The sequence below is a fragment of the Podarcis liolepis genome (assembly GCF_965112155.1).
Source record: "Podarcis liolepis genome assembly, chromosome: 15".
NCBI lineage: Eukaryota > Metazoa > Chordata > Lepidosauria > Squamata > Lacertidae > Podarcis > Podarcis liolepis.
The window spans coordinates 4,648,094-4,660,573 of NC_139566.1; the positions used below are offsets into that span (position 1 = coordinate 4,648,094).

General features: G+C 50.1%; 1 protein-coding gene across 3 annotated transcripts; it reads left to right on the forward strand.

Annotated features, from left to right (window-relative positions):
- The first annotated feature begins 206 nt into the window (after nucleotides 1-206).
- TNFAIP8L2 (TNF alpha induced protein 8 like 2) lies at nucleotides 207-12,199 on the forward strand. Of its 3 annotated transcripts, none has more exons than XM_083477416.1 (2): nucleotides 207-610; nucleotides 10,121-12,199. In XM_083477416.1, the coding sequence occupies exon 2, from the start codon at nucleotides 10,130-10,132 to the stop codon at nucleotides 10,688-10,690; it is 561 nt and encodes a 186-aa protein (XP_083333542.1). In that variant the 5' UTR covers nucleotides 207-610; nucleotides 10,121-10,129; the 3' UTR covers nucleotides 10,691-12,199. The 3 variants fall into 3 exon arrangements, with proteins under 3 accessions (XP_083333542.1, XP_083333543.1, XP_083333544.1); XM_083477417.1 differs by lacking the exon at nucleotides 207-610 and adding an exon at nucleotides 6,405-6,539; XM_083477418.1 differs by lacking the exon at nucleotides 207-610 and adding an exon at nucleotides 9,915-9,998.
- Nucleotides 12,200-12,480: the final 281 nt, after the last annotated feature.

Here is a 12,480-nt window from a genome sequence, read left to right on the forward strand (position 1 = left end):
CCAGATGTCAAAGAGAACAACAACTACCAGACTTTTAGAAGGCATTTGAAGCCAGCCATGTCTAGGGAAGCTTTTAGTGTTTGATGGATTATGGTATTTTAATATTTTGTTGGAAGCTGCCCAGAGTGGCTGGGGAAGCCTATGAACCAAATGCTCTGCCCAATCAGACGCCGCTGCCGCCAAGGCCCTGCACCGGCATCCCCGTGGGCGCCAGCGACGCAGAGAAACACACACGCACACATGCTCAGGTAGGCAGGTTAGGCCTTGTCTGGTCAAGTCTGGAGCTGAACCTCCCAGCAGGAGTGGGTGGGGAAGCCTCCAGGCTACAGATGCTAACAGAGCAGGTCACAAAATATGCAGACGGTCGAGGCGGCCGGCCAGTCGCTCTGCTCCCTGGGCACCTTTCAACAGGCAGCTGTGCTTTCCGCCTGTGAAGAATGAAGCCGAGATCCGTCAGCTGACACAGGGCGGGCCTGTCGCTCGAGGAAGTCTCCCCGAGGCCACCCGAGAGTCTCGCTCCTGCCTGCTGGGTCCGGGCTGCTTCTCCTTTCGCTCCTCGAGGACTGGTGGAGGGCCGCTCGCATGACTTGCAGAGCATCGTGGTCCCACGGTGAGTGCGGCGTGCTTTGCCGGGAGGGCTCAATAACAGAGGTGCTTCAGAGCAAGGGGCAGAGAAGGCAGGTCTGTTTGGGCAAGGAGACGCCCGCCGGTCTCTTTTCTGTTTTCAACAAACGCTGAGCATTCGTGCTCCTCCCGGGCGAGCCGCAACAAGTCGGCGGGGTTGAGTCACCGGGGCGGCGAGAGAACGAAAAACCGAGAAGTGTGTCCGCAGGTTAAGATCAGGGAAAACTTCGGCCCCAGAAGCTAAGCTTCTAAGTCAGGGCTTTTGCTTAGGGCAGGCTAAGTCTTCCGAGAGAACCGCAGCGCCCCGGGGCATGGGCAGAGTGCATCGGGACCCCACGCAGAGGAAATAGACCTCAGGCATTTGAGGCTGGGCACATGGGAATTAATGCGCCAAAGGCCCATGAAAAGCGCGACAGAATCGTAGGGTTGGGACGCCAAGGGTTCGCTAGTCCAAGCCCCTGCAATGTTGAAACTTAGCACTGCTGGGAAGCTAGTCTGAATGGTTATCGTCCTTTAAGATGAGACCACGTGTGGGCAGAATGTAGAAATTAATAATAATAGTAATAATAATAATAATAATAATAATAATAATAATTTATTTATACCCCGGCCATCTGGCTGGGCTTCCCCAGCCACTCTGGGCGGCTTCCAAAAAAATATTAAAATACTGTGATACATCAAACATTAAAAGCTTCCCTAGACAGGGCTACCTTCAGATGTCTTCTAAAAGTCTGGTAGTTGTTGTTCTCTTTGACATCTGGTGGGAGGGCGTTCCACAGGGAGGGCGCCACTACCAAGAAGGCCCTCTGCCTGGTTCCCTGTAACTTGGCTTCTCGCAGGGAGGGAACCGCCAGAAGGCCCTTGGAGCTAGACCTCAGTGTCCGGACAGTGTTCTGGGTGCATGGTTGAGTGCCTTACTTTCTTTGGAAAGTGTACAGCAAGGTGCTAGTCCTCAAGACTTGAAAATGCAGCTGCACAAAGGTGATGCATGGGTGAGGCAAAGATCAGCCTTTTCCCCATTATTAGGACCTTTGGCAAAGGGAGCAGGCCACAGTTTTCCAGCGTGAGGACAGCTTGCCTCAGCCCTATAAGAACCGCTTTGCCGTATCAGACCCAAATAGTTCTATCTTGCTTTGCACCCAGGTTCCTGACACAGCCAGGTGTCTCCCTGAGAAAGCTCCCTGCCACTATTTGTCCCCGCTATCAAATGTTCAAAAAGGTAGCTTATCCCTGTATATGGAGGTTCCTCTAGACAGATGAAGCCTCTCCAAGAATCTGTGCAACCCTTTCTTTGAACCTAGCAGCCGCCACCCCGTCATATGGAAGGAAGTTCCACAGGTCAACCACAAGTCGCCATTTAGGGCCTCCCGCCAATCAAATTCGCTCGGCAAAAAACCCTAAATTCCACACTTGTGAGACAGGAAAGTCCCTCCCCACACCCTTCTCTCCCCGTGCTGTTCCCAATTTCAAAAGCTTCGCTCGCATTTCCCCATCGACGCCTTTCAAGTTCTGCTTTTCTCCTTTTCGTTGAGATGGCGGAAGTGTGGAAAAACAGTTTCGCCTCACAGTTTTGCCTGCTTCTGCTCCTGTTGCCACTAACCTGAGTACGGCGTTGAGGAGACAGCCGGGAATGGCGACCCTCGTTTTATGTCGCCTTGCTGTGACTCTAGCTAAGTGACCCAGCCCTCATAGAACGAGAGGAACGTAGGAGGGCTGCACCTGTTGGATTTCTGCCTGCTGCTCAGCTACCCAGACTCTGCCAGGATATAGTAGGGGGAGGTGGCACACCTAGAGGAAATGGTTCTCCGCCCAGATATGCCTTCTGAGGGCTTGCGCCTGGGTCCACACACCATCAAGGACGTCTATTTCAGTCCCCTGCAATTAAGACACACTCATTCATTATTACACGGAGCCAGGAAGCCATTAAGTGGCAAGGCTAAACCTTGGCTCGTCAGCCAGCTAATTAGCATCCTCCCTCCTGGAACAGAGGAATCGTTAAAAGGGGACAGGATATGCAAGAGGCAAGGATGTAGCTGCAAGAATCTTTTTTGTTACTCGTTTTTTTTCCCCCTTTACAAACCACACAAGGATCTGGAACACAGGAAGAAGAGAGCGTGATGCCTTTGTCAGAGTCAGGCCGGTGGGGTTCATCAAGCTGTGCGTTCCCCACACTTACTGACAGGTGGTCTCCAGGGTTTTAGACAGGGGTCTCTTACCTGGATATGCCTATTGGCACTGGCTGCCTGCAAAGCAGAGCAATAATAATAATAATAATAATAATAATAATAATAATAATAATAATTTATACCCCACCCATCTGGCTGAGTTTCCCCAGCCACTCTGGGCAGCTCCCAATCAAGTGTTAAAAACAGTACAGCATTAAATATTAAAAACTTCCCTGAACAGGGCTGCCTTACGATGTCTTCTGAATGTCAGGTAGTTGTTTTTCTCTTTGACATCTGCTGGGAGGGCGTTCCACAGGGCGGGAGCCACCACCGAGAAGGCCCTCTGTCTGGTTCCCTGTAACTTGGCTTCTCGCAGCGAGGGAACCGCCAGAAGCCCCTTGGAGCTGGACCTCAGTGTTCGGGCAGAACGATGGGGGTGGAGACTCTCCTTCAGGTATACAGGACTGAGGCCATTTAGCACTTTAAAGATCAGCACCAACACTTTGAACTGTGCTCGGAAACGTACTGGGAGCCAATGCAGATCTCTCAGGACCAGTGTTGTGTGGTCCGGGCGGCCACTCCCATAAGACTTGGTCTCCAGATTCTTGGTCGCCCTCCTATGCACACATCACACTGTTGACTCGTGTTAAGCTTGTGGTCTGCTAAAACCCCTAGATCCATTTCACATGTGCTGCTGGCAAGCCAGGAGTGCCTTTCAACTTCCTCTTCTGATCTACACTCCCAAATCAATCCAGAAGGACCTGCAGATGTGGACACAATTGCCTCATCTGCAGTTGTTATTGTGAAGTAGGCAGCACCAACACTTTGAATTGTGCTCAGAAATGTACTGGGAGCCAATGCAGATCTCTCAGGACCGGTGTTATGCGGTCTCAGTGGCTGCTCCCAGTCACCAGTCTACCTGCCACATTCTGGATTAATTGCAGTTTCCGGGACACCTTCAAAGGTAGCCCCACGTAGAGCGCATTGCAGTAGTCCAAGCGGGAGATAACCAGAGCATGCACCACTCTGGCGAGACACTCTGCAGGCAGGAAGGGTCTCATCCTGCGTACCAGGTGGAGCTGATAGACAGCCACCCTGGACACAGAATTAACCTGCACCTCCATGGACAGCTGTGAGTCCCGAATGACTCACAGGCTGCACACCTGAGCTAGTATCCTTCCCTTTAAAATGAATAAGATTCCAGTCCTCATGGTTCTGAATGAACTATGAGGACTGGAGAAGGGAGAGGTTTAAGCAGGGGGGAAAGAAGTTGCTTTCTGCTGCATTAGACCATTGGTTCATCTCACCCAGTGTTGTCTGCACTGACTGGCAGCGGCTGTCCAGGTTTTCAGACAGGAGACAATTCCAGGGATTGAACCCAGAAGCTTCTGCGTGTGAATCATGTACTCCACAACAGTGGTACCTTGGAAGTCGAACAGAATCCGTTCCAGAAGTCCGTTTGACTTCCAAAACCAAGGCACGGCTTCCAATTGGCTGCAGGAAGCTCCTGCAGCCAATCGGAAGCCACGGAAGTCACACCGGACGTTCAGGTTCCAAAGAGCGTTTGCAAACCAGAACACTCACTTCCGGGTTTGCGGCGTTCAGGAGCCAAAACGTCCGAGTACCAAGGTGCTCGGGATCCAAGTTATGACTGTACTCCCTTTGAAATACAGTGGTACCTTGGGTTAAGTACTTAATTCGTTCCGGAGGTCCGTTCTTAACCTGAAACTGTTCTTAACCTGAAGCACCAATTTAGCTAATGGGGCCTCCTGCTGCTGCTGCGCTGCCGGAGCATGATTTCTGTTCTCATCCTGAAGCAAAGTTCTTAACCTGAAGCACTATTTCTGGGTTAGCAGAGTCTGTAACCTGAAGCGTTTGTAACCTGAAGCGTATGTAACATGAGGTACCACTGTAATGCTAAGTTCCCAGTCCATGTCAACGGCTGACTTAGGAATTTGCCTTGTGCCAAGTCAGACAAGCAGGTACGGTGGTACCTCCAGTTGCGGACGGGATCCATTACAGTGGTGCCTCGCAAGACGAAATTAATCCGTTCTATGAGCCTCTTCGTCTAGCGGTTTTTTCGTCTTGCGAAGCAACCCTATTAGCGGCTTAGCGGATTAGCGCTATTAGCGGTTTAGCGGCTATTAAAGGCTTAGCAGCTATTAAAGGCTTAGCGGCTATTAAAGGCTTAGCGGATTAGCGGCTAAAAGGCTATTAGCGGCTATTAAAGGCTTAGCGGATTAGCGGCTAAAAGGCTATTAGCGGCTTAGCGGCTTAGAAAAAGGGGGGAAAGCGGGGGAAAATCGGAACACTTGCAAGACGTTTTCGTCTTGCAAAGCAAGCCCATAGGGAAAATCATCTTGCAAAGCAGCTCAAAAACTGAAAACCCTTTCGTCTAGCGGGTTTTCCGTCTTGCGAGGCATTCGTCTTGCGGAGCACCACTGTACTGAGCTCCAGTCAGATCCCAAGGTTTCTGCAACCGCAGGGACCGCTTCTGTGCATGCGGCGAAACCCGGAAAAATACTTCCGGGTTTGCCGCGTACGTATCCCGAAGGATACGTAACCGGAGGTGAACGTAAGTAGAGGTACCACTGTACTTTAACCATTGAGTTCTGCAGCTCTCCTTCAAAAATAAAATAAGGTTCCAGTCTTCATTGTCCTGATATAAGGGGCTGATTTAAACAGCAGTGTCGGAAACTGCCTTAAGTCGAGGTTGGACGGCAATCTGTCCTGGGTGCTCTACGATTCTACGAAGTCCAACCACTGGTTCGAGATATCGCTGGGGACTGAGCTTCTGCATGCAAATCAGGTGCTCTAACCACTGAGCAGTGCAGCCCCCCCTTCAAGGATCCAAGAAGCATTGCAAGGTGTGGCATGAGCAGATTGTAAGGGACTACATTTCCCCGCTACTAAAGACTGGAGGCTCTCCTCATGCCAGCCGCCAAAAAGTTTCCGTTGCAAACGGGGACCTCGACTCCGCCTTTTCCCGGGGATGATGATTCTCTCGCTCAAGATGTTCATCCCCAAAAAAGAAAGTACCGTATTTTTTGCTCTATAAGACTCACTTTTTCCCTCCTAAAAAGTAAGGGGAAATATGTGTGTGTCTTATGGAGCGAATGCAGGCTGCGCAGCTATCCCAGAAGCCAGAGCAGCAAGAGGGATTGCTGCTTTCACTGCGCAGCAATCCCTCTTGTTGTTCTGGCTTCTGAGATTCAGAATATTTTTTTTCTTGTTTTCCTCCTTCAAAAACTAGGTGCGTCTTGTGGTCTGGTGCGTCTTACAGGGCGAAGAATACGGTAGTTGGGCAGAGGGGCAGAGCGAAAGGTCAGGAGGGCTCTATTGTGTGCCGCTCAACCACCACCTTGAAACTCTGAAACAGACTTCAGGAAAGAGCTGGGCTTGTTGGCTTTTGACAGAAGGATAAAAACAGGAAACCCCAGCGCATCTGTGGGGGTGGCGAGGAGAAGAGAAGGGAAGGAAACGCTGACTTTTAAAAATATATTCTGAGGCATCGTGAGAAGGCAGGGCTGCAACGGTGCCTGGCAGATCCCCCTCGCACGCTGGTTTTAAAAAGAAGAGGCTACAGAAAAAATCAGCTTTGCGCTGCAAGCCGCATTTGGAGATTTGGCGGTGCACTGGTTCACAGGAGTGGAAGGAGAGGCCTGTTCCGTCACGGTGTTGGTGTACGAAGACTGCCACGACCCCACGTTCCTCGTCGGGCATCCCCGAACGTCTCACCCTACTGAGGAGGTACAGAGAGACCAAGCAGAGATTAAATCATTGCAATTATTTTTTTAAAAAAAGAGTTAAGGTAGGTTCGGTTCCCAGAGGGGTAGCCGCGTTCGTCCGTCTTTCTGCCAAAGCAGCGGCATCTTAAAGCAGGATTTATCTGAGGCCCACTTCCTCACAGTGAGCAAAAACCACAGGCACGTCATGTGCAGAATGCAGAAATGCCTTGGCTTGCCACATCGCTCCGAGACTCTCAGATTTAGCTTCTTCTTCCGAATTCAGCCGGCATTTTGGGTCCGTCACTCATGCCCAGCATCAACCGCCTTGTTCCTTATCTGAGCATGCAAAGATACCTTCCTGCGGTCAGTTCCGCAGATGTTGGCTGCTTCCAGTGTCCCATAGATGGATGAAAATATATTTTCTCTCCGCACGCACCCCTCCCGCAGAAACGTACACATACACCCTTCCTTTATTGCAGGAGTGCGGAATATACAGTGCGCGCTCGGGTTGCACACGTGATCCATGCGGGGTGCACATTTTCAACCTGCAGCAGCGCGTCTGCACACACGTGGGTTGTGATTCGGCGCTTCTGCACATGCGCAAAGCGCGATTTAGTGCTTCTGCACATGCGCGACCGCCCAAAACCCAGAAGTAACTTGAGAAGACACTAAGGTCCAGTTCCGAGGGCCTTCTGGCAGTTCCCTCCCTGTGAGAAGCCAAGTTACAGGGAACCAGGCAGAGGGCCTTCTCAGTAGTGGCACCCGCCCTGTGGAATGCCCTCCCACCAGACGTCAAAGAGAAAAATAACTACCAAACTTTTAGAAGACATTTAAAGGCAGCCCTGTTTAGGGAAGCTTTGAATGTTTAATCGGTTATTGTATTTTGGTGTTTTGTTGGAAGCCGCCCAGAGTGGCTGGGGAGGCCTAGCCAGATGGGCAGGGTATAAATAAATTATTGTTGTTGTTGTTGTTGTTGTTGTTGTTGTTGTTGTTGTTGTTGTTGTACTTCCGGGTTTTGGTGGGTGCGTAACCCAAAAAAAGCAACCTGAAGTGGCTGTAACCCGAGGTATGACTGTATACATATATAATATATATATTTCTGTCAAGGGCCACATTAATAGAATCATAGAATTGTAGGGTGGGAACTCAAGAGTCATCTAGACCAACCCCCTGAAATGCAGGAATCTCAGCTAAAAAGTATCCATCTAACCTCTGCTTACAAACCTCCGAGGAAGGGGAGTCCACCACTCTTACTCTCAGAAAGTTCTTCCTGGTGCTTCATTGGAATCTTGTTTCTTGTACCTTGAAGCCGTTGATTTGGGTCCTACCTTCCAGAAGAGCAGAATACAAGCTTGCTCTGTCTCCCCTGTGACAGCCCTTCAGATATTTCATAGAATCATAGAATCATAGAGTTGGAAGAGACCACAAGGGCCATCGAGTCCAACCCCCTGCCAAGCAGGAAACACCATCAGAGCACTCCTGACATATGGTTGTCAAGCCTCTGCTTAAAGACCTCCAAAGTAGGAGACTCCACCACACTCCTTGGCAGCAAATTCCACGGTCGAACAGCTCTTACTGTCAGGAAGTTCTTCCTAATGTTTAGGTGGAATCTTCTTTCTTGTAGTTTGGATCCATTGCTCCGTGTCCGCTTCTCTGGAGCAGCAGAAAACAACCTTTCTCCCTCCTCTATGCAACATCCTTTTATATATTTGAACATGGCTATCATATCACCCCTTAACCTCCTCTTCTCCAGGCTAAACATGCCCAGCTCCCTTAGCCGTTCCTCATAAGGCATCGTTTCCAGGCCTTTGACCACTTTGGTTGCCCTCCTCTGGACACATTCCAGTTTGTCAGTGTCCTTCTTGAATTGTGGTGCCCAGAACTGGACACAGTACTCCAGGTGAAGGTGGCTATCATATCTACCCAGCTTCCTCAACTGTTCCTCATCAGGCCTGGTTTCCAGACCCTTGATCATCTTGGCTGCCCTCTTCTGTACGCTTTCCAGCTCCTCAATATCCTTCTCAAACTTTGGTACCCAGAACTGGACGCATAATTCCACATGGAATCTGACCAAGGCAGAATACAACAGTACAGTCATACCTCATGTTACATCCGCTTCACGTGACGTTCTTTCAGGTTACATCCCGCAGCTACCCAGAAGTACTGGAAAGGGTTACTTCCGGGTTTTGCCACTCGCGCATGCGCAGACGCGCAAAATGATGTCACGCGCATGCGCAGAAGCAGTAAATTGCAACCCACGTGTGCGCAGATGCGCCGCTGCAGGTTGTGTTCTTTTCATGTTCCAAACGGGCCTCGGGAACGGATCCTGTTTGCAACCGGAGGTACCACTGTATTATTACTCCCCTTGATCTGGACACTAGACTTCTGTCAATGCAGCCTAGAATTGCATTGGGGTTTTTTGCTGCTGCAGCAAAAATGAGTATCTGTCTGGGGCTGCATGCTGACAATGGGCAAGGCCAGAGCCACTGGTAGACAGTGTTATAGACTTCTGTCTGTCTATCTGTCTGTCTCTCCCTCTCTCTTTCTGTCACCCACCACCCACTTTTCCTGCTTTGCTCCTCTCCCTCAGTGCTATCCCCACCCCCATGAAATTACCCCAGGGGCTGCATGCCCAACCCTTGATTTTGTTGGTGGCAAGGGGGGGGGGAGTTAAATTAAAGGAGAATTCCATGGAAGCCAAGATCCAGGTTTGGGGCAAGTACTCTTTGGTAAGAGAACCCTTCCAGAGATGCAAAATCACAAAATAAGTGTGGAAATATAGGTTGTTAGGCTTTTAAAATATGCTCTCATGAATGAGCTCCAGAACAGTCCCCTCTTCCCCTAGCATAGAAAAAGGCGACATGTTTGGTAAGTTAAAAATGATTTACTTACAAACTCTCTAAAGGTCGTATTCATGTGTTTTTTCCATACAGCGTTCAGAAAACAATGCACAGGCAGTAAAACGTGGCTTCATTACAGTGGTGAAAGTTCTTAAATTATTGGTATAGGAACACAAGAATGGCTTGTAAGAGCCATGCGGTCTGAGCTTGGAGCAACCCGCTCACTGAGCTTCTCAGGTAGATAGGAGGGGAACAAAGTCTTGATTACCTAAGCCCCTCCCAAGGTGTGCTAAGCCTGGCAGGACAGCTTTATGGTTTTAACCCCTTCATGCATTAATTAAGACTTAAGCATGTTGGTTATATCTGGCTGGTTATCCCACACATAACTCTTATATTCCTCACCTCTGAATTCTGGTTCAAAACAGAGAATGTTCAGACAGATCATATAGACACAACACTGTCCTGAGAAGTCTCTGTCAGCAGCCATTCTCCCTCTCTCACACAAACAGAAGCCAGTTAAAAATGACAGTTAGTGGAATAATAGTCACAACAGAAACGGAATGACATTCTCATGTGACTCACAGTCAGCATATCACATGAGAGAGGGGAAACCCCATGTTAAAAGTACACAGTAATTTAACGTAAGTAAATATTCCCAATTCGGGAAATTAAGTAATTATCCTTAACAGTGGCCTGGGGAGAGGAGGGTTATGCTGGGGCGAGTCTAGCCTGCCTTATAAAACCTCTCCGTTGCCTTTTCCAGGCAGCCACGATGGAGGCGTTCAGCTCCCGCAACTTGGCCATGCAGGCCGAGAAGAAGATTCTCAGCCGAATGGCCAGCAAGTCCATGGCCAATATGTTCATTGACGACACCAGCAGTGAGATCCTGGACGAGCTCTACCGGATCTCCAAGGAGTACACGCAGAACCGGACCGAGTCCCAGAAGGTCATCAAGAACCTCATCAAGGTGGCGGTCAAGATCTCCGTCCTGTACCGCAACAACCGCTTCAGCCCCGAGGAGCTGGGCCTGGCGGAGGAGTTCAAGAGGAAGCTCCACCAAGGAGCCATGACGGCCATCAGCTTCCACGAGGTGGAGTTCACCTTCGAGAAGGCCGTCCTGGCCGAGCTGTTGAGAGATTGCAGGGACCTGCTGCTCCGGCTGGTCGAGAAGCACCTGACGCCCAAGTCTCACGGGCGCATCCGGCACGTCTTTGACCACTTTGCCGACACAGAACTCCTGGCCAAGCTGTACAGCCCTGGGGACCCCTACCAGCCACGGCTGAAGAAGATCTGCGAGGGGATGAACCGTCTCATCGACGAGGGGAAGTTGTGAGACCCACCGAGGAGGAGGAGGAGGAGAAAAAAGGTGGAAAGGAACACACATGCGGGGTGGGGAGGGGGAGACACGAAATTTAACATCCGCCAAATCCTTCACGGACCTAGGGATTCAGATAGACTGCCTCTGGACCTGGGGGCTGCATAAGCAGAGAGCCCTGCTGGATCAAGCGAGAGGGGACTTGTTAAGTTGTGGGTAAACATATTAGACGACACAGCGATTCTTCAAACAGCTCTTGTTTATTCACAGGCCAGGACAGAACTGAACTGAAGGGCTCAGTCAGCCTGCTTATATAGAGCTCCAGTACCACGTTACTGTAACAACTTTCTAAAACTATCCAATCACTGAATGTCACTTTCGATCCTTCATTTGCATAACTATCTACAATATCCCCCTGCTGGCCCAGGGTGAGAACTTCAGTACATAACAGGACTCATCCACTCTCACAGTGCTCAAATTCCTGTAAGAAGCTAGGGGTCCAGGTAGACTGCTTCTGGGCCTGGAGGTTCCATCAGGGCATGAGACGAGCCCTGTTGGATCAGGCCAGCTGGAGAAGAGTAAATGGGTTCACCCTGTCGTGAGAAAACAAGGCGAGGGGTGCTTCTTGTGATCTCTTTGGCAGGCCGGTAGCACCCACAGAACTTGTTTGTGGGGTGGCCCTATCAGAAACCCAGCCCCTCCCAGCCTCCCTTCCGATGTCTTCAGAAGCCTGTGTGTTCCGCAGCTCATCTCTGCAGCCAGTAAGGACTAGAAACTTGGAGATGAAAACCGAGTTTCGAAAAATCCAGAGGGGAGAGTGATGGGCAGTAAACCGCAAAACCACCTCTGGCTGCGTACACCGGAGCTCTATCCCAAACCTTCCTGGTCCATCATCAGTGAGAAGAAATGTTGTGTTTTATATTCTTTAAATGCTGTTTGCGGATGTTTACTTTGTTATGTTTGGTGCGGGGGGAGGGGAGGGGGAGAGACCTTGCCACTACTTTTTTTATTTTTGCTTCTCCTCTGAAGTCACAGATCCTTTCGACGTCTGTATCACCACCTCTGGCTGTTGATCATGATGGTCTCTGACAAGGTTGATGGGAACCATACAGCTCAAGCGCCAGTTGATGGGAAAGCGTTCCCTAGGAAAAGGGACCGTTTGCTAAACCGCTCTGGGAATCGTAGCTCTCCTGGGGGGTTGGGAGGTCTCCTAACAACGCTTATCACCCTTAGCAAACTACAGTTCCCAGGGTGCCTCGGGGGGAGGGAGCTACGGCTGTTTAAAGCGGCAGGCACAGAGCTTTAAATGTATTGCGGCCTTGGTGAGTTGCAGGCAAGAGTCCGTCCCTCGCTGCAAGATCAGCACCCTGGACAGCTGCCCCAGAGGGGGACTAGCTTGCAGCAAAAAAAACCGGGTTGCTCTCTCTTTCGTCCCTTGAGAAGAGTTTTGCTCAAGATCTCGGGGATTTCGACTCAGGGATTGCGCAGACTGAAAACCGAACAAATAAAGGTTTCTTTTCCAATGCACAGAGTGTTCCCATTTCCTTAAGACAGGCAGCCATGGCGGGGCAGAAGAAGAAGGGGCAGCCAAAACCGTGAGCCCCCTCCAGACCCACCTGGCCCAGTCATGCCGTCTAGCATAGGAAAATTAAGAAACGTCCTGTTTTTATTTCAATAGCTTTCTCATTGGTCCTTCTTCAGCTCCTCAGATTTAAACAGCCGCTTGCATTATTTTTTTTTAAAGGAAAGTCCTCATGGAAATTCTCTAGCATTTTTTGGCATGCATTTATCCCAATGCACAGAATTCT

Bases quoted from the DNA above. Each gene is read 5' to 3' on its own strand.
- TNFAIP8L2 (XM_083477416.1), top strand. From the start codon at position 10,130: ATGGAGGCGTTCAGCTCCCGCAACTTGGCCATGCAGGCCGAGAAGAAG.